Below are 18,640 nucleotides of genomic sequence, written 5' to 3' on the forward strand. Positions count from 1 at the left end.
AGTGACCTGTGACCCCGGAAGTGGACCTCAGGGTCCTGGGGCTTTCCCCGGACCGGAACCGAGGGAGCCGTCGCTGCACCCCCGGAGCACCCACCCCACGCCCACCTTTGGATGCCGCCGACGGGTGCCCGGCCCGTGCCCCGCGCCTGCCTCCCGGCCCGGCCCTCGGAATCAGTTCTGGGGCGGGAGTGGGGGCCAGGACCCCGCCTCTGATGCGGCTCCACCCCCGCGCCTGGGTCTCACACCGCTGACTTCCGGGCCGGCCCCGCCCCCTGCTCGCACCCTCGCCCCTCCGATCTCTCTCCCCCGTTGGGGGAGACCATGGCGTGAGCGCGAGGCCGGGCCCCGGGGCCCTTGGGCGCCAGGCGGGGCATGGGCCAGGGGCCGCCCCCATGAGGGTCCCGGGAGGAGGGCGCGCGCAGCAGCGGCGGGGCCATGGGGTCACAGGTATTGCAGATCCTACGCCAGGGGGTGTGGGCCTCGCTCACCGGCGGTTGGTTCTTCGACCCGCACCAGAGCACCTTCTCCAACTGCTTCCACCTCTATGTCTGGATCTTCCTGCTCACCTTCCCTTTCTTGCTGTACATGGTGAGACGCTGCCGCCACCTGTAACTCCCGCCGGGGAAAGGGAGGGCAGATGTCACCGAGGGGTGCAAACTGACAGGGACTCCGAGCTGTGGGAAAGGGACTCAATGCAGAGTTCAGAGTGTGTGGCGGAGAGGCCAGAATTTTCTGGCCAGGGTGACCTTGAGCCCCTCACCTAATCTTTGTCCAGTTAGTAAAGAAAAGGCAGGGTCTTTGTACTGATTGTATGCAGGGGTGAGGAAGTCTTCTTGTAAACTTGTGAATCCTAGCCTTGATGGCGGTGGCAGGTCCACCCCTTGTGGGAGCAGGGCTCTATGAAGAAGGACCTGACTTGCTGCCACCTCCAGGTCCTGCCCCCCAGCTTGATGGTGGCTGGTGTGTACTGCCTTGTGGTGGCTGTCATCTTCGCTACCATCAAGACTGTGAACTATCGGCTGCATGCTATGTTCGACCAGGGCGAGATTGTGGAGAAGCGCAACTCTACCATGGGGGAACCAGAGGAAGAGCCTGTCCAGGGGGACAGCAGTCTGCCCAGGTCGGTGAGGTAGGGCTTGTGCTGGAAATGGAGGGTTCTTGGTGCTTGGGCCTTGGCATTGGAGGATGGAGAGGGGGCTTAGGGAACATTGCCTCCAAGAGTGGTGGAATAAATATTCCTTGATTGGCTCTGGAGTTGTCAGGGGAATCAATGTGGAGGGAGGCGTGATGGGGATGGTGAGAGAGGTGCTGTGTGAAGAGGGAAGGTTAGCTCGAAGCTGATGTTCCTGTGCACTGCTAGAGACCCTGGAGTGGAGATGACCGTATTTCGAAAAGTGAGTTCCACGCCCCCCGTGCGCTGTAGCTCTCAGCATTCCGTGTTTGGCTTCAACCAGGTCTCGGTGAGTGGTCCCGGCCCTCAGCCTCCCCTACTCCTCTCCTGGGAGCCTGTCCCCCATGTGGGTATGTCCTGCACCTACTTTTTTGCCCTCTTGGCCCCTTCAAACTTTTCTCTTACCTGCTCAGGAGTTGCTGCCCCGGATAGAGGACTCTGGGCCCCTCAGAGGTAGGTGGCTGCTGTTGAGAACTGAGGTGGCGGTGCAGAACGGGGGCCCGGCACATCGACGCCTTGAGGTACTGCTAACGTGTCTGGGGCTGTGCTTGTAGACATCAAGGAGCTGGTGCGGGAGCAGGGCAGCAACAACGTGATCGTGACCTCGGCCGATCGAGAGATGCTGAAGCTAAGCTCACAGGAGAAGCTGAGTGAGTGGGCATGATTGGCAAAGGCTTGGGGAGAAGACTAGCTGCCATGTCTTTGAGTCACCCTAACCTTTGCTTCCCGGGGCTCTCTTAGTTCTCTGAGATGGGACCTCAGTGTCCCACCCCCCTGGGCTCTCAGAACTCGGGGCCATAGGACCCTTTCAGCCATCAGTTTCTGCTATAGAATACCTCTTTCTAGCCCTGTGTTGTCTTCTTTTCTGACAGTTGGAGACCTTCCCCAGACGCCTCCAGGGGCTGCCCCGGACCCTTCTCTTCCCAGCACGGACTCCTCAGAACGTTCTCCCCTGGCTGGAGACGGAGCCCCGTGGAGTGGCGGCAGTGTGGCTGATACTCCCATGAGCCCCCTCCTGAAGGGCAGCCTCAGCCAGGAGCTTAGCAAGAGTTTCCTGACCCTGACCCGGCCCGAGCGGGCCCTGGTGAGGACCAGCAGTCGACGGGAACAGCGCCGAGGAGCGGGTGGCTACCAGCCCCTGGACCGGCGGGGCTCAGGGGACCCCACGCCCCAGAAAGCTGGCTCCTCAGATTCCTGCTTCAGTGGCACTGACAGGGAGACGTTGAGCAGCTTCAAGAGTGAGAAGACCAATTCTACCCACCTGGACAGCCCTCCTGGCGGGCAAGCCCCCGAGGGCAGCGACACAGACCCTCCCTCGGAGGCAGAGCTACCTGCCTCCCCGGATGCTGGAGTCCCCTCGGATGACACGCTGCGCTCCTTTGACACCGTCGTAGGAGCAGGGACGCCGCCTGGCCTGGCCGAGCCTCTCCTGGTCGTGCGGCCCAAGGACTTGGCACTGCTCCGGCCCAGCAAACGGCGGCCACCCGTGCGGAGACACTCCCCCGCCACCGGCCGGGCCCCTCGGCGGCCGCTGCTGGAAGGCCGGGGCTTCTTCGAGGATGACGACACCAGCGAGGGCAGTGAACTGAGCCCGGCCTCCAGCCTCCGGTCCCAGCGCCGCTACAGCACTGACAGCTCCTCCTCCACTTCGTGCTATTCCCCCGAGAGTTCTCGGGGGGCCGCTGGGGGAGCCCGAAAACGACGGGCCCCCCACGGGGCTGAGGAGGGGATGGCTGTGCCCCCCAAGCGGCCCTATGGGACCCAGCGGACGCCTAGTACTGCCAGCGCCAAAACGCACGCTCGAGTGCTGAGCATGGACGGGGCCGGGGGGGATGCCCTGCGGGGTCCCCCGGCCGCCGGCTCCAAGGCTGAGCTGGAGGCCCAGGCGGGGGTGGAGCTGGCTGCTGCTGAGCCCGCTGTGCTGCCCGCTGAGGCCCGCAGGGGGCCTACCGCCAACCAGCCTGGCTGGCGCGGGGAGCTGCGGGAGGAAGGTGCGCTGGGGGGAGGTGAGTGCCGGCTGGGGAGGGGCAAAGGGCAGCTGGAGGGGGCCTGCTCAGCCTCTGGCAGCAGGTGGACCTGGACACGGCCGTCTGGTGACGGTTGTCTGCTGGTGCTTCAGATAAGCAGGGGTGAGCAGAGAGAAAGCTAAGGCAGAGACCTCAGGCACCTGGCTCCCGTCCTGAAGTTAGCACTTGAGCCTCTTTTCTTCGAGGTCTCTCTGTAGCCATGCTCATTCTCCTGAGCCACTAGCTTAGCAGAACAAGTCGTCCTTATTCCCAGATTTAGAAACTGGCCCAAGTGGTTAGGTCACCTGGCAGGGTCACAGAGCCAGGATATGGTTGGACTAGGCCTGACCTTTAGCCCCACACAGGAGTACCTGCATCACCCCGCCGCCCGCCCCCAGGCTCTGTCCACTCCCTTGTCACTTACACTCGGGGGTGGGCCTCTCTCTGGGCAGCTGCCGAGGAGACTGGCAAGCGGGACCACTCAAGCAATGTGAGGCGGGCACAGGCCATCCGGAGGCGGCACAACGCCGGCAGCAACCCCACCCCCCCAGCCTCGGTCATGGGCTCGCCCCCCAGGTGAGCACCAGCTGGCTGCCCAGGGTGGGGGTGGGGGCCTGCTGGCTCTGAGTGCTGCTGACAGCCTTTGGGCTGCCCCCTCCCCAGCAGCCTGCAGGAGGCTCAGCGGGGCCGCGCGGCCTCCCACTCCCGAGCTCTGACGCTGCCCTCGGCCCTGCACTTCGCCTCCTCGCTGCTGCTTACCCGGGCTGGCGCCAACGTGCACGAGGCCTGCACCTTTGATGACACCTCTGAGGGTGCCGTGCACTACTTCTACGACGAGAGCGGTGAGCCCCTCCCTGCATCCAGTGGCCAAGCCTGTGGCCCAGCCTCTCCTCCGCCACTGAGAGTCATCGTCCCTGAAATTGCACCCTTGGTGCCCCGGGGCTGGGCTGCCCTCTGGAGAACCCAGCGCAGGGTTTTTCTCAGGTGGGTTGGGCCTCGGTGCTCATGTTGCTGACAGGCTGCCTTGTGTCCCGCACTTGTCTGTGCTCCAGGTGTGCGGCGTTCCTACACCTTTGGCCTGGCCGGGGGCGGCTATGAGAACCCCGTAGGGCAGCAGGGGGAGCAGGCAGCCAACGGAGCATGGTGAGTCTCCAAGCTCAGGCTCTCCCCGCCCTGTGGCTGGTGGGTTGTCATTCCTGGGGCGTTTTCTCCCTTCCTCCTTTGGGCAGGAGCAAAGACCTCTAGGAGGTAGCTCAGGATCTCCAGGAGGAGAGGATGGTGGGCGGCAGCGAGGGGCATGGAGGGGAGATGGGCAAGCCTGCAGGGATCCATTGGGTCCCTGGCTCCGCAGGACTTCCAAGCACGAGGCTCCAGGGCCTTCTTGGATGCCTAGGGTCTGGGAGGGAGGCCCTCTGTGACCTGTCTCCTCTTGATACCCCTGTGCATCTTCTGGGTACTCGAGCAGCCCCCTCGGGCCCCCAGTCGTGGCCTGGCCTTGGCCTCAACCCTGTTTCATTCCTGGGCTCACCCACAGCCCTGACTCTCACCTCTGCTGTTCCCACAGGGATCGCCACTCGCATTCCTCCAGCTTCCACTCAGCTGACGTCCCGGAGGCCACTGGCGGCCTGAACCTGCTGCAGCCTCGGCCTGTGGTCCTGCAGGGCATGCAGGTGCGCCGAGTGCCCCTGGAGATCCCGGAGGTGAGAAGCCAGCATTGGGGAAGGACCTGCAGGAAGGGGTAGGGGATGCAGACCACCAAGTGCTTGCGCAGGCCCCAGGAGGCCCAGGTCGTTCCGACTGAGGGCTCCAGGGGCCCTAAGGTGGCTGTCCTGACCTATGGTGGCCAGCACAGGGTACACAGAACGTGAAAGACTCAAGTTGCTTATTTATTTATTCAGTAAGCATGTCTGGAATAGCTTTGTTACCCTGGCAGGGCCCACAATTAGTGGGGACAGTGCAGTGGCACCCACAAAGGGGACAGCTGAGATCACTGGACAGTGGCGGTGGGTCGCTTGAGGCATGCTGGTCGAGCTTGTCTGTTTCAGCAGGGTTAGTAAGAGCACCTCTTCTTGTTCCTGAAAGTGTCCTGGTGTGGACGAAAACTTATGTAATCAGTCAGGAAGTGACAGAAATATTAGGATTGTGTAAGGCACAGATTCAGAGCTTAAAGAACAGTCGTGAGAGTAGTGCCCACGCAGCCAGGGCCACAGAGAGACCAAGGGCAGTGCCCAGAAGCTGCGTGTGCCCCTTCCTGATGTGCTTATTCTCCTTCCCCGTCCCGTGGGAGAGCAGTGCAGTCCTCACATGGGCGAGGGCTCCTCCAGAGGCAGGGGCTGTGCTGTGGGGGCTCTCCTTGTGTCCCTGGAGCCTGGCACAGGACAGGCTCATGGATGGGTCCTATAAACACTTGTTGACTTAAAGCCCGACAAGCCCAGAGAGGTTAAGTAGGCAGCCCAGGGCCTCACAGCAGTGGCATTGGCACCCAGGCCTGCCCTCGGGGCCAGCCCTCCATGTGCTCCAGGGTAGAGTGGTCAAAGTGACCCTGGTGGCCACATCTGGGCAAAGGGTGGCATTTGTACCGGCTCCCGAAAGGTAAGGTGGATTTCATCGACCCCAGAAAGAGGCCGGAGACACCTCCTGAGTGGGAAAGACAGACACAGGAGCTGGTAACCCTGGCCCTTGGCATATCTTGGGAAGCTGGAGAAAGGAGCAGGCCCTGGGGTGGAGGGTCAGGGCAGGGTGTGGGGCCTCTAGATGGTAGGGACTTTCTCTGTAGACCAGCTCGTGTGTGCCAGGGGGTGGCATGGACGGGAGTGGATCAGAGCTGATGGGCCAATGTGTGCCAGGGGGTGGCATGGATTGCGGTGGTGGGGGATGGGGCTGATGGCCAGTGTGTGCCAGGGGGTGGCGTGGACCACAGTGGTGGGGGGGCGGGGCTGATGGCCGCGGCCGTGGGGACCGCAGTTTGACCTACTGGACCAGGACTCCCTGCACGAATCCCAGGAGCAGACGCTGATGGAGGAAGCGCCACCCCGGGCCCAGCACAGTTATAAGTACTGGCTTCTTCCTGGCCGCTGGACCTCTGTGCGCTACGAGCGGCTCGCCCTGCTGGCACTGCTGGACCGGTGAGCACTCAGCCCCTCAGCTCCCAGTCCTCTGCCGTTCCTGGCTCCAGGGCTTCTAACGTGTGGAGGCCGTCATGGCCACAGAGAGCCTAACCGCTGGGTCACTGAGGGTGCGTGGAGAGCTAGCATTTGCAGTGGGATTGCTTTAGGTTCTTCTAGGGGCGAATGGTTGGCCTAGTAGGGGGTGCTCTGGTCATTCTTCCCTCAAAATTTTGCTGGAGGGAGACATGGCCTCTACACAGTGTGTTTTTATTTTTTTTATTTGCTTCTGTGTTAGAGTCAATTAAATTGAATTTTGTAGAGCCTAAAAAGCCAACAAATCGTCTGTCTTAGCTCTCCTTTTTTTCTGGGAGGAAACTGAGGCCCAGAAAGGCAGAGAGGTCAGGTGATGTTTGTTGTCTTGGTGGCCTCCTGTGCTCTGGATTTCTCCCGGCACCGTGAGCGGTGCTTTGGGGGAGTGGGAGGCAGATCGGCCAGATCCCAGGGTGGTGGCCCCTGAGGTCTCCGGGTCTAGAGGGGACAGAGCCTGGGGTTGCGTTCAGGGTAGCAGTGGGCTGGCTTCGTGAAGCAGGTGCAGCCTGGCCCTGCCCAAGGTTATAGCTCCAGATACTCAGGGTGATGGCTGGCGTGGGCACCAGCCCGGATGTGGATCTTTGTGGCCGGGTCCTGTCCCCCACCCCCACCCCCGAATCCCTTGCACCGCCAGTACGGGAGGAGGTAGGCATGCTCTGACCCGGTGGTCTCTCCAGGACGCGTGGGCTGCTGGAGAACATCCTCGGTGTCGGCCTGAGCAGCCTTGTCGCCTTCCTGGGCTACCTGCTGCTGCTCAAGGGCTTCTTCACGGACATTTGGGTCTTCCAGTTCTGCCTGGTCATCGCCTCCTGCCAGTATTCCCTGCTGAAGGTCAGGCCTGGCTTCCAGGGTCTCCTCCTCCTCCTCCCACGACCCCTCTTGAGGGGTTTGAGCTAGAAAGCAGATGAGATGCTCCAGGCCCCGTGTTACCACTGCCGTCCCCATCCAGCAAATGGAGGGACTGAGGCTCAGGACAGTGGAAGGGGGAGTCCTGCTCTGGTCCCTCATAACACCCTCGAAGTGGAATTGAACGGGTCCCAGGCCTCTGACCCTCCATGGGTGAGGCTTTCGCCACCAGCGTAGCTTCTGTCTCTTCCAGAGCGTGCAGCCGGATGCCGCCTCTCCCATGCACGTGAGTACAGCGGAGCATGTCTCCTGGGAGGCCTGGGCCTGGGTGGGGCTGAGACCCTCACCATTCCCTGTTGCCCCCAGGCCCCTGATCCTTCTGCCCCCACCCTGCCAAGCTCTCTTGGACCCAGGGCCGGGCCCGGGGCACGTGAGCATGCGTTTGCCAGTAGGGCATTCAGTGAGGGAGGCGCGGCTCCTCACAGGCCCCCTCCCCAGGGCCACAACTGGGTGATCGCGTACAGCCGGCCCGTCTACTTCTGCATCTGCTGTCTGCTCATCTGGCTGCTGGACATCCTGGGCTCTGCGCAGCCGTTCCCGCCCGTCTCCCTCTATGGCCTCACACTGTTCTCCGCCTCCTTCTTCTTTTGTGCCCGTGATGTGGCCACTGGTAAGGCTGGGTAGGGTTGAGGTTGCAAGGGGGTCGGGGGGAGTGAGGCCCTAAGGGTGGGCTGGGGGGCCAGCCGGCAGACTGACCGGGCCTCCATTTCCCCTCCCTGCCAGTGTTCACCTTGTGCTTCCCGTTCGTCTTCCTCCTGGGCCTCTTGCCCCAGGTGAACACCTGCCTCATGTACCTGCTGGAGCAGATAGACATGCACGGCTTTGGGGGCACAGGTATGGAGCCCAAGGCGGGGCTCGAGGGTGAGGAGGACGTGCAGGCCTGTGGGTCTGTGAGGCTCTGAGGGTATGAGGGCTATGAGGCTAAACAACTGTGGGTTTAGCACTTCGCTGAGGCTTTTCCGAGTCTACATGGAAGATTCTAAGAGCCCATCTCTTCCCCTCCCTTCCCCACCCCTCCCATCTCCTCCTCCCCAGGCAAGTGGTTTAAACCCGAGAATGCCAGAAGCCCTGCAGGCCTCTCTGGGCTGGGGGAGCAGAGAACAGTGGGCCGGGCCCCAAGTCCAGGGGATGTTAGCCCCTGGAAGTTGAGGGGCAGCGGGGGCAGTGCCGCGGGGGCTGGCGGGTGGGCTCTGGGCTTTACTTGCCCCCGCTCGCCTCGCAGCCGCCACCAGCCCCCTGACTGCCATCTTCAGCCTCTCCCGCAGCCTGCTGGCCGCCGCCCTGCTCTACGGCTTCTGCCTTGGGGCCATCAAGGTAGGGATGACCTGGGGGGTTGCTGGGAGGCATCCAGAGTGGGGGGCTGTGGGATGGGGCTCTCAGTGGCCTTTGCCCCGGGTGGGGGCGCCTGCAGCTCTGACCGGCGCGGGCTCCCTCCCCAGAGCCCTTGGCCCGAGCAGCACGTCCCTGTCATCTTCTCCGTCTTCTGTGGCCTCCTGGTGGCGCTCTCCTACCACCTGAGCCGGCAGAGCAGCGACCCCACTGTACTCTGGTGGGTGCCTGCGCGTGCTCGCGTGTCTGTGCCTGGCAAGGGTTGGGGGGCGGGGTCTGCACATGTGCCTGTCACCACCTGACCCCAGGGCCTGTGGGAGGAGGGGCAGCCTCCCAGACCCAGGCCCCTGACTCTTCTCATGGCCCGACCCCCCAGGTCTCTGGTCCGGAGCAAGCTCTTCCCTGAGCTGGAGGAGCGGAGCTTGGAGACCGCCCGCGCCGAGCCCCCAGACCCACTGCCAGAAAAGATGCGCCAGTCAGTGGTAAGCGCCCGGAGTCTCGGGGTCCAGTCTTGGGGGGAAGGGTGTGTTCAGCCACCGGTGGCAGCGGCACTCACGCTGGTGTTTCCCAACCCTGCAGCGCGAGGTCCTCCACTCCGACCTGGTGATGTGTGTGGTGATCGCCGTGCTCACCTTTGCCATCAGCGCCAGCACCGTCTTCATTGCCCTGAAGGTTCGTGGGGCACAGGCCAGTCCTCTCGCCCAGGTCTTTGCCAGAGCCCACATGCCCCGAGGGCCGGGGGCCATGGCCCACATCCTTCTCAGGCCCTGGGTGACGTGCACCAGGCGGCCCCGTGGCTGAGCCTCCCCTCCTTTTTGCAGTCTGTGCTAGGTTTTGTGTTGTATGCGCTGGCGGGGGCCGTAGGCTTCTTCACACATTACCTGCTGCCGCAGCTCCGCAAACAGCTGCCCTGGTTCTGCCTGTCGCAGCCTGTGCTGAAGCCGCTGGAGTACAGCCAGTACGAAGTGCGAGGTGAGTGCCTCCCGCCAGGCTGGGGCCCTGCACCTGCCTTATAGAGCTCGGACCGCTCAGCTCAGGGTGCCAGCAGGGGGCAGCCTCTGCCCACACCGCCCCGTTTGCGATGGCATGGGCCCTGCGGCCCCTTCACTGCCCTCTGTACCCTCTCCTGTGCCCCCCTCAGCCCCTGCCTCACTCTCGCCCTGCCTGCTCTGGCCTTTCCCTGCCCGCCTTGTGGACCCTGAGAAGGTAGAAGTAGAACTCCAGGAGGTGTTGATGAACTAGACCAGCGCAGTGCATGCTGAATTGTGCAACACAGACACCTTGGAGCTTGTGTTTAAATACCTGGATCTGTGGTGCGAAGGTCTGCGTGCTTGTTTTTCTTAGACAATGAAGGATCTTGTTTACCGGGCCAGCATCTCCATGTGGCTACGGTCACCTTGAGCCGGTGACAGGGGCCTGGTCCGAAGGTCCCTGTGACTGAGGGTCACTGAACTTGGGCCTCACCCAACCTGTCCTGACTCTGGTGGACACTGGGGGTGTTGTCGTCATCCTTTATTTCAGACAGCTGAATGGGCAGAGCACCTGCCCTGAGCCCCCAACGCGCCCTGCCTGGGCCTCATCGCCCTCATTTGATTTGCCGAAGATCAACACCCCCAGCTGCTCAGAAATTCTAGGGTCCCAGAACTGCGCACCCCCACATCCTGGGCTCTGCCCTCCCGCCAGCTTCCCTCGGAGAGCACGACTGTTCTCCCTTGCAGCAGGAGGGGGTGTGGAGGGCCTGGAGCTCGACAGCAGTCCCACCTTCCTGCCCGTGGTTGCAGGTGCTGCCCAGGTGATGTGGTTTGAGAAGCTGTATGCCGGCCTGCAGTGCGTGGAGAAGTACCTCATCTACCCAGCTGTGGTGCTCAATGCCCTCACGGTGGACGCTCACACAGTCGTCAGCCACCCGGACAAGTTCTGCCTCTAGTGAGGACCTCCAGCCCCCTGGTCATCCCACCACCTACCTGCCCGAGTAACCCAGGGGGAAACTGAGTCCCCTTGGCCAGCAAGCTAAAGTAGGCCCCCAGCTCCTGACACCCCTTCCAGTGAAGCACCTGCCTTCTCAGGAGCAGACATATCCCTCCAGTACTCCTGAAGTTGAAGGGGTTAGTGACCTCTTCAGGAAGCAGAGACGAAGGTCGCTGGCCCAAAAGAGCCGGGCCCCGCCCAGCAGAGCCCAGGCTTCTAACGCCTGCCTCTGGCCCACAGCTGCCGGGCGCTGCTCATGACTGTGGCTGGGCTGAAGCTGCTGCGCTCTGCTTTCTGCTGCCCGCCGCAGCAGTACCTGACCTTGGCCTTCACCGTCTTGCTCTTTCACTTCGACTGCCCGCGCCTCTCCCAGGGCTTCCTGCTCGACTACTTCGTCATGTCTCTGCTCTGCAGCAAGGTGAGCTGCGGGCCGCACTGCAGCCCTGACGGCAGGCCTCTCCTGCCTCGCCGCAGGAGACCTGCCCCAGTCCTGTGGTGTTCCCTCTGAGGGCCCTGGCAGCAGCTCCTCGTAGGCCAGTGAGCAGGCTGAGGTTTAGAGAGCATAAGTGATTTGCCTCAGGTTTCCTGCTGAGCTGGTGGTCAGCTGGGACTTGAACAAAGGCCTGTTCCCTGGCTCTGTACTGGAGGCCTGCAGTGGTGCCCACGGGGGATCCTGGCACAGGCCTGAGCTTTCATCTCATTCCCGTGAGCACTCTGGTCTGGTTTCTGGCCTGGCCCAGGATGGTGGAGATCAAGTCTGTATTCCCCTCTGAGGGTAGGGCCTGTGACTGTCTCTTAACTTTTGGTATCACAGCCTCCTCACCAAGAGTGGCATACCCTGAGCAAGTCATGTATCTGTTCTACCTCGTCTGAACCTTAGTTTTCCCATCTGGGAAGTGGGACAGTGATAGGAGGCTCCTGGGATGATTATATGAATTAAATAGCTAATGTCCCCTTGGGTGCTTTGTCTGGGGTTGCTAATGGTGTCGGAAGTCCCAGGGGTCTGAGGGGCACGTGGTGGGCCCCCTTTTCTGTGAGCAGTCCGTGTATCTCTCACCTTCTCCCCTCTCCACCCCTGCAGCTGTGGGACCTGCTGTACAAGTTGCGTTTCGTGCTGACCTACATCGCGCCCTGGCAGATCACCTGGGGCTCAGCTTTCCACGCTTTTGCCCAGCCGTTTGCCGTGCCACGTACCCAGCCTGCCGCTTGCAGCCCGGGTGGGGGTGTGCAGGGAGGGCTGTCGCCCGGATGGGGGTCTCCAGGCAGGCTGGCATCCAGGCGGGCTGGCAGGGGTGGAAGGATCGTGAGGGAGGCTGGGGAGGGTTCTGCGTGCCCGCCACCTCCTTGACTCGCGCCCAGACTCGGCCATGCTGTTCGTTCAGGCCTTGCTCTCGGCACTCTTTTCCACGCCTCTCAACCCACTGCTAGGCAGCGCCGTCTTCATCATGTCCTACGCGCGGCCCCTTAAGTTCTGGGAGCGTGACTACAAGTGAGTCTCCTGGGACGGAGACGGGTGCCCTGTGGGACCCTGAGGGGGACTGGCGGGGAGCGGGTGGCTGAACGGGGCAGGTTGCTGGGAGATCAGATGGAGGTTGGAGGCTGGGCTTTGGGGAACGGCACCGTGGGCTTCACTGAGGTGGCTGATCCACAGGAACACAGCTTGAGCCAGATGGAGGCCTGGGACTCACACCCTGGGCTTCCTGGCTGTGTGGTGCCCCTGGGGGAGTCCCCTCACATCTGTGAACCTTAACCTCCCCCTGTCATGGAGCTCTCGTGGCGTCTGCCTCAGAGTATGGGGTGCAAGCCCAGAGGGGCGTGGGTGGAGGGTGGTGGGAACTGTCACCTGAGCCTGGGGCAGCCTTGCCCTCTTGGCCACCTGTGTGTCACCCTGTCTCTGAACAGCACTAAACGCGTGGATCATTCCAACACCCGCCTGGTCACTCAGCTGGACCGGAACCCCGGTGTGTACCCAGCCATCGGGGGCTCTGGGGCTGGGCCGCCCTGGGGAGGGAGCCTTGCTTACTTGTGTTCATCTGTCCGTCCATCCTGGGTCCCAGGCGCTGATGACAACAACCTCAACTCGATCTTCTACGAGCACTTGACCCGCTCGCTGCAGCACACACTGTGTGGGGACCTGGTGCTGGGCCGCTGGGGCAACTACGGCCCCGGCGACTGCTTCGTCCTGGCCTCCGACTACCTCAACGCCCTGGTCCACCTCATCGAGGTTGGCAACGGCCTCGTCACCTTCCAGCTGCGTGGCCTCGAGTTCCGGGGTGAGCCTCAGGGTGCCGCCTTTGTCAGTGTGTGAGGGCTGGACCCTAACCCTGCTCTTACCCCTGTTTGCTGGGGCCCTTGAGCAAGGCACTCTCCACCATGGGCCCCACGGCCTGGGATCCCTAGTCTGAGCGTTGAGGCAACAGGCTTTCTTTGACCCAGCCCCATCCCTGCCCTGACTGTGGCAGGTCTGTAGTGAACAGGCTGCTCTGGTGGAAGCTCTGGCCTGAAGCTCCTGCTGGCCTGCTCTGTGGACTCAGGCCTGGCCCACGTTGGGGCCCACGCATAAGCCCTGGGCAGTGAGCCAGCTCCTGGCCCTCAGGAAGGATGCACCTGGCAGGTACCAGCTTCAGAAGAGGCCCTGAGCGCAGAGAGGCTCGAAGCACAGCTCAGAGCAGCGCGAGCCTGAGCTTTGGTCTCTGCGTCTATAAGTGAGGGATCTGACCCTATCTGTCCTGTCACCGTCACCCCAGTCCCACCCCACCACGGCCACTGGGAGTTAGGAGGGGAAAGGGGCTCGTTTGTTCATCCATTCACTAAGTAACGGTGACTCCCGTCGCCTCCAGGGGAGGGGCCTGAGCACTCTGGGGAGGAGGCAGGCGGGGATGGGCCCGTGTCCCCTGACTGGCCCCCTTCCCCGCAGGTACATACTGCCAGCAGCGGGAGGTGGAGGCCATCACCGAGGGCGTGGAGGAGGATGAGGGCTGCTGCTGCTGCGAGCCAGGCCACCTGCCGCGGGTCCTGTCCTTCAATGCAGCCTTCGGGCAGCGCTGGCTGGCCTGGGAGGTGACGGCCAGCAAGTACGTGCTGGAGGGCTACAGCATCAGCGATAACAACGCCGCGTCCATGCTGCAGGTGTTCGACCTCCGAAAGATCCTCGTCACCTACTACGTCAGGGTAGGAGGGTGAGGCCGGGTGGCCGGGGCCCCACACTCAGCGCTTGCTGGGTGGGAGCTTCCCGAAGGCCACCTCCTGAGTCTCCAGGAGCCTGTTCTGAAGGGAAGCTGGGGCCTCAGAGAGTGGAAGCATCTTCCTAAGAGTCACTGCCGGATAGCGGGTCTCAGGCCCTGTGACTCTGCCCGTGGGGGGGCCTAGGGTGGGGCCCTCTGTCACCGCCTCTAGGAGGCTCCTGTGGGGTGGTGAGTACTGGGGGCCAGTGGGCAGCACGTATACAGATCCTCTCTCTGGGCTTCGGACCTGGGAAGGGCATTGCTGACGACCACCCTCCAGACCACCAGCTGGTGGACGGCCCCTCTGTGTCACTTGTCAGAGAAACTACCTTCTCAGATGTTTTTTCCCATGCCCTCACTCACTCCTAGGGAAGAGCTTATACTGGGGCCATTTTGCCCAGGTTCTTGGCCCCCCGCGTCCTACCATGCTGCTGGACTCCCTATTGCCGAGATGCCCCCTGTTCACGACCAGCTGTACCAGCCTCTGCAGCTCTGGGTTCCCCACCCCTCCCCCAGGCAGAAGGCCACCCCCCCATTGGCTCCATCCAGGGCAGCACACAAGATCCCATAACCTGACTGGCTGCCAACTGTTGGCCTCAGACCGCCCATCCATCGTGTCCGTACCAGTCACATACTGTCCAAAGGCTTTTCTCCATTCGCCCACGCCCCTGCTTAGAAACCAGCAGAATCTCTCTTTTTTAAATATGTATTTTATTATTTTCTTGGCCGAGTCAGGTCTTAGTTGCGGCTCGAGGGATCCTCGTTGCGGCACGCAGCTTCTCTGGTTGCACACAGGCTCAGTAGTTGTGGCACGTGGGGTTAGTTGCCCTGCGGGGGATCTTAGTTCCCCAGCCAAAGATGGAACCCACGTCCCCTGCACTGCAAGGCGGATTCTTAACCACTGAAGCTCTCAGCAGATTCTCTTAAGGGGTCCAGGAGCCCCTGGCTTGGGTACATATGCTGTGCCTCTTTTTTTGAGGGGAAGTCCTGTGATCACACTCATGCTATTTTGAGGGACCTGTGACCTAAGCACCTGCCGTAGGCAGCACCCTCTAGTGGATGCTCCGTAAGGAGGGATGCTTCCTGTCGGCTTTGCCCTTCCCCTTCCCTGACCGAGAGAAGGAGCAGACAGGCCTGTGTGGCTTCAGGGAGCTGAGATGAGAGAGGGGATGGGTGTCCTGGGAAGCTGACTTCAGCACAGTCTAAGGCAGAAGCTTCTCTTTCTTTCGGTCAGGCCACATAGCTTGAGGGATCTTAGTTCCCCAACCAGAGATCGAACCCAGGACCTCTGCGGTGAAAGCGCAGAGTCCTAACCACTGGACCACCAGGGAACTCACGGGGAGAAGCCTCTGTACCCTGACGCTCTCTTTCCTAGTGGCCAGGGCGAGGGCGCGCCCCCATTCACTGACCCCTGCCCTCTCCTCACAGAGTATCATCTACTACGTGAGCCGCTCTCCAAAGCTGGAGGCCTGGCTGAGCCACGAAGGCATCGCGACGGCCCTGCGTCCTGTGCGGGCGCCTGGCTACGCTGACTCCGACCCCACCTTCTCTCTGAGCGTGGACGAGGACTACGACCTTCGCCTCTCCGGCCTCTCGCTGCCCTCCTTCTGCGCTGTGCACCTGGAGTGGATCCAGTACTGTGCCTCCCGGCGCGGCCAGGTCCGGCCACCAGCACCCTGGGGCTGCCCTCTTCCCATCAGCCTCCCCGCTCCCCTGCGGGTTCTTCTCGCCCTCAGCCTCCCTTGGCCTGGGCCCCAGCCCCTGCCCCAAGTTCCCTGTGCCGGGTCTGAGCTGGGCTCTGGGGATGGGGGTCCTTGTGCTGCAGCCTGTGGACCAGGATTGGAACTCGCCGCTGGTCACACTGTGTTTTGGCCTGTGTGTGCTGGGCCGCCGGGCCCTGGGGACCGCCTCCCACAGCATGTCTGCCAGGTGAGTGCCCAGCCCAGCCTGTGGCCCTCCCCTCCGCTACCTCCTGACAAGCTCTGGGCCTCTGGCTGCAGCCCCTCCTCTCCCCATGGGACCTCGCCTGCTCCTCACCATCGCCCTGTGAGGGACACAGGCAGGGACTAACTTCCTTGTCAAGATTGGGAAACTAAGGCCCAGCGTGAAGAGTGGGCTGCCCTCTGACCCCTACACACACAGCCAGCGCTGAGGAGCCCCAGTGTGCCTGGTGCATTCACCCCCTCCTCTTCTCCAGCCTGGAGCCCTTCCTCTACGGCCTGCACGCCCTGTTTAAGGGGGACTTCCGGATCACCTCCCCGCGGGACGAGTGGGTCTTTGCCGACATGGACCTGCTTCACCGCGTGGTGGCGCCCGGGGTTCGCATGGCCCTCAAGCTTCACCAGGTAGGCAGAGGTGTGCCCAGGCAGGGCGGGCAGGCAGTGAACCCACCGCTCAGGGCAGGGGCGGCCCACCTCAGCCCTCCCGTCCTCCCCGCAGGACCACTTCACATCCCCAGACGAGTACGAGGAGCCGGCCGCCCTATATGACGCCATCGCGGCCAACGAGGAGCGGCTGGTCATCTCACACGAGGGCGACCCAGCCTGGCGCAGCGCCATCCTCAGCAACACGCCCTCGCTGCTGGCGCTGCGCCACGTCCTGGACGACGCCTCGGACGAGTACAAGATCATCATGCTCAACCGGCGCCACCTCGGCTTCCGTGTCATCAAGGTGGGCTCGGCCGCCCTCTCCTCCTGGCCCCTTCCCGCCGCGGCCTCCTGACCCCCTCCCACACGTGTGGCCCCTGCAGGTGAACCGCGAGTGTGTGCGCGGCCTCTGGGCCGGGCAGCAGCAGGAGCTGGTGTTCCTGCGCAACCGCAACCCTGAGCGCGGCAGCATCCAGAATGCCAAGCAGGCGCTCCGCAACATGATCAACTCCTCCTGCGACCAGCCGCTGGGCTACCCCATCTACGTGTCTCCCCTCACCACCTCGCTGGCCGGCAGCCACCCTCAGCTGCGGGCGCTGTGGGGTGGCCCCGTCAGCCTGGGCGCCATTGCCCACTGGCTTCTGCGCAGCTGGGAGAGGTGAGCTCTGACCCATGCCTCTGGGGTCACGGGAGAAAGCAGAGGTTCACAGAGAGAAAGTGGTGCCCTCCGGGGTCTGACTGAGGAAGCGCCAGAGCCAGGGGTGAACCCCAAGCTGACCCAGCTGCATACCCCACCCTCTCAGCCAGAGCTGAAGGTGGCCTTTAGCCTGAAGCACCATCAATAATGCCACCTTTAAAACCTCTATAGGGGCTTCCCTGGTTGTCCATTGGGTAAGACCACGTTTCCACCGCAAGGGGCATGGGTTCCATCCCTGGTCGGAGAACTAAGATCCCACATGCCTCACAATGTAACCCTAAAAAAAAAACACCCTGTAAAGTAGATGGCAGAATCTTTTAGAAATAGGACTAGGATCTGAGATGTTAGGTGCCTTGGGTTGGGGACTTGTGCTTGTGAGGGCATTGCACCCTCCTCTCCCTACCAACGTCATCTGTTTCCCCTCGCCCAGGCTTCACAAGGGCTGTGGAGCCGGCTGCAATAGCGGCGGGAATGTGGATGACTCAGACTGTGGCGGAGGTGGTGGCTTGACCTCCCTCAGCAATAACCCCCCCTTGGCACAACCCACACCTGAGAACACAGCAGGTGAGCCGGCAAGGCCCGGTTGAGCCCGTGAGTAGGAAGGGCAGCCTAGCGACTGAAGTCTGCCCTCTTATCTGTCTCCCACAGGCGCTGGGGACCAGCCCCTCCCACCAGGCCCTGCTTGGGGCCCGAGGCCCTCCCTGAGCGGCTCTGGTGATGGGCGCCCCCCTCCTCTGCTGCAGTGGCCACCCCCTCGGCTCCCTGGACCATCCCCCGCTTCACCGGCCCCCCCTGAGGGTCCCAGGCCCTCAAGGCCCCCTGGCCCTGGTCTCCTAAGTTCTGAGGGTCCCAGTGGGAAGTGGAGCCTGGGGGGTCGGAAGGGACTAGGGGGATCCGAGGGGGAGCCAGCCTCAGGGAGCCCTAAAGGAAGCACCCCCAAATCTCAGGTAAGGTTCTTCCGGCGGGGTCAGGTCTGGGTAGCTCAGGTCTGCTCTCCCACCACCAACCTGTCTCCCTTCCCTCAGGCGCCCCTAGACCTCAGCCTCAACCCGGACATCAGCACTGAAGCCTCACCCCCCAGAACAGTGCGGGACATTCCTTGCTTGGACAGCAGTGCTCCTGAGGGTGGCACGCCCACCGGGGCCCTGGGCGACTGGCCTGCCCCTGCAGAGGAGCGAGAGAGCCCGGCAGCTCAGCCCCTCCTGGAGCATCAGTACTGAGTGGCCTGGCGCCCTCTGGGCCTCAGCCCTGTATTTGGGAACTTGGACCCCCGGCCTCTGGCCCTTTCTGCTGGACCACAGAACTGAGTGGCTTTGGCTTCCACATGTGAACCCTGACCTCTGGCTGCCTTAGCCAGAGCACCGGAACTGAATAGCCCAGACCTCTGACCTTGACCCCTGATCTCTCATCCCTAATCCAGGGCCTGGGCTCCCCAAACTGAGGCAGGCAGCATCCCAGTCAGGCCCTAGGAGCCAAACCCATGGGCTGGTCCCGCTTCAAGCCCATGGCCAGGACTGACTTGGCCCCTCGACCTGCACCGCCTGCTGGGGTGGCCCTTTGGCCTTGGACTTGGGGCTGAAATGTGGGAAAGGGTTTTTTTTTTTCTTTTTTTTTCTTTTTTTTTCGTGCTTCAGAGACACCAGAATTAATAACACTATTTTTGATTTTGGTTGGCAGTTTCTTCTTCTGTCTGAGGGTGTTTGGGTGGAGGGTGGAGGAGGTGGTCAAGTCAGGGTAGATGAGCACAGAGAGAGGGATGAAGGATGTGGGGCTGGG

At 62.5% G+C, this 18,640-nt stretch overlaps 1 protein-coding gene and 1 non-coding gene across 7 annotated transcripts; one reads left to right on the top strand and one right to left on the bottom strand.

The window, feature by feature from the left end:
• The first annotated feature begins 68 nt into the window (after positions 1-68).
• PCNX3 (pecanex 3) lies at positions 69-18,533 on the top strand. 6 transcript variants are annotated; one of them, XM_052662490.1, is made up of 35 exons: positions 69-588; positions 933-1,129; positions 1,361-1,460; positions 1,585-1,624; positions 1,726-1,821; positions 2,044-3,177; positions 3,630-3,753; positions 3,841-4,019; positions 4,230-4,320; positions 4,742-4,877; positions 6,142-6,302; positions 7,052-7,205; positions 7,474-7,506; positions 7,719-7,890; positions 8,004-8,114; positions 8,503-8,594; positions 8,720-8,829; positions 8,986-9,091; positions 9,189-9,281; positions 9,431-9,581; positions 10,391-10,535; positions 10,818-10,995; positions 11,659-11,767; positions 11,937-12,066; positions 12,480-12,538; positions 12,635-12,850; positions 13,495-13,748; positions 15,230-15,460; positions 15,627-15,730; positions 15,999-16,146; positions 16,241-16,471; positions 16,551-16,825; positions 17,295-17,428; positions 17,513-17,811; positions 17,890-18,533. In XM_052662490.1, the coding sequence occupies exons 1-35, from the start codon at positions 436-438 to the stop codon at positions 18,082-18,084; spliced, it is 6,141 nt and encodes a 2,046-aa protein (XP_052518450.1). In that variant the 5' UTR covers positions 69-435; the 3' UTR covers positions 18,085-18,533. The 6 variants fall into 6 exon arrangements, with proteins under 6 accessions (XP_052518450.1, XP_052518455.1, XP_052518454.1 ...); XM_052662495.1 differs by having other exon boundaries at positions 13,495-13,706; XM_052662494.1 differs by having other exon boundaries at positions 6,181-6,302.
• Positions 15,060-15,132, bottom strand: TRNAE-UUC (transfer RNA glutamic acid (anticodon UUC)). The gene has a single exon. It is a non-coding gene; the product is annotated as a tRNA-Glu (tRNA).
• Positions 18,534-18,640: the final 107 nt, after the last annotated feature.

This window comes from Budorcas taxicolor, chromosome 25 (assembly GCF_023091745.1).
Source record: "Budorcas taxicolor isolate Tak-1 chromosome 25, Takin1.1, whole genome shotgun sequence".
NCBI classification, from domain to species: Eukaryota; Metazoa; Chordata; class Mammalia; order Artiodactyla; family Bovidae; genus Budorcas; species Budorcas taxicolor.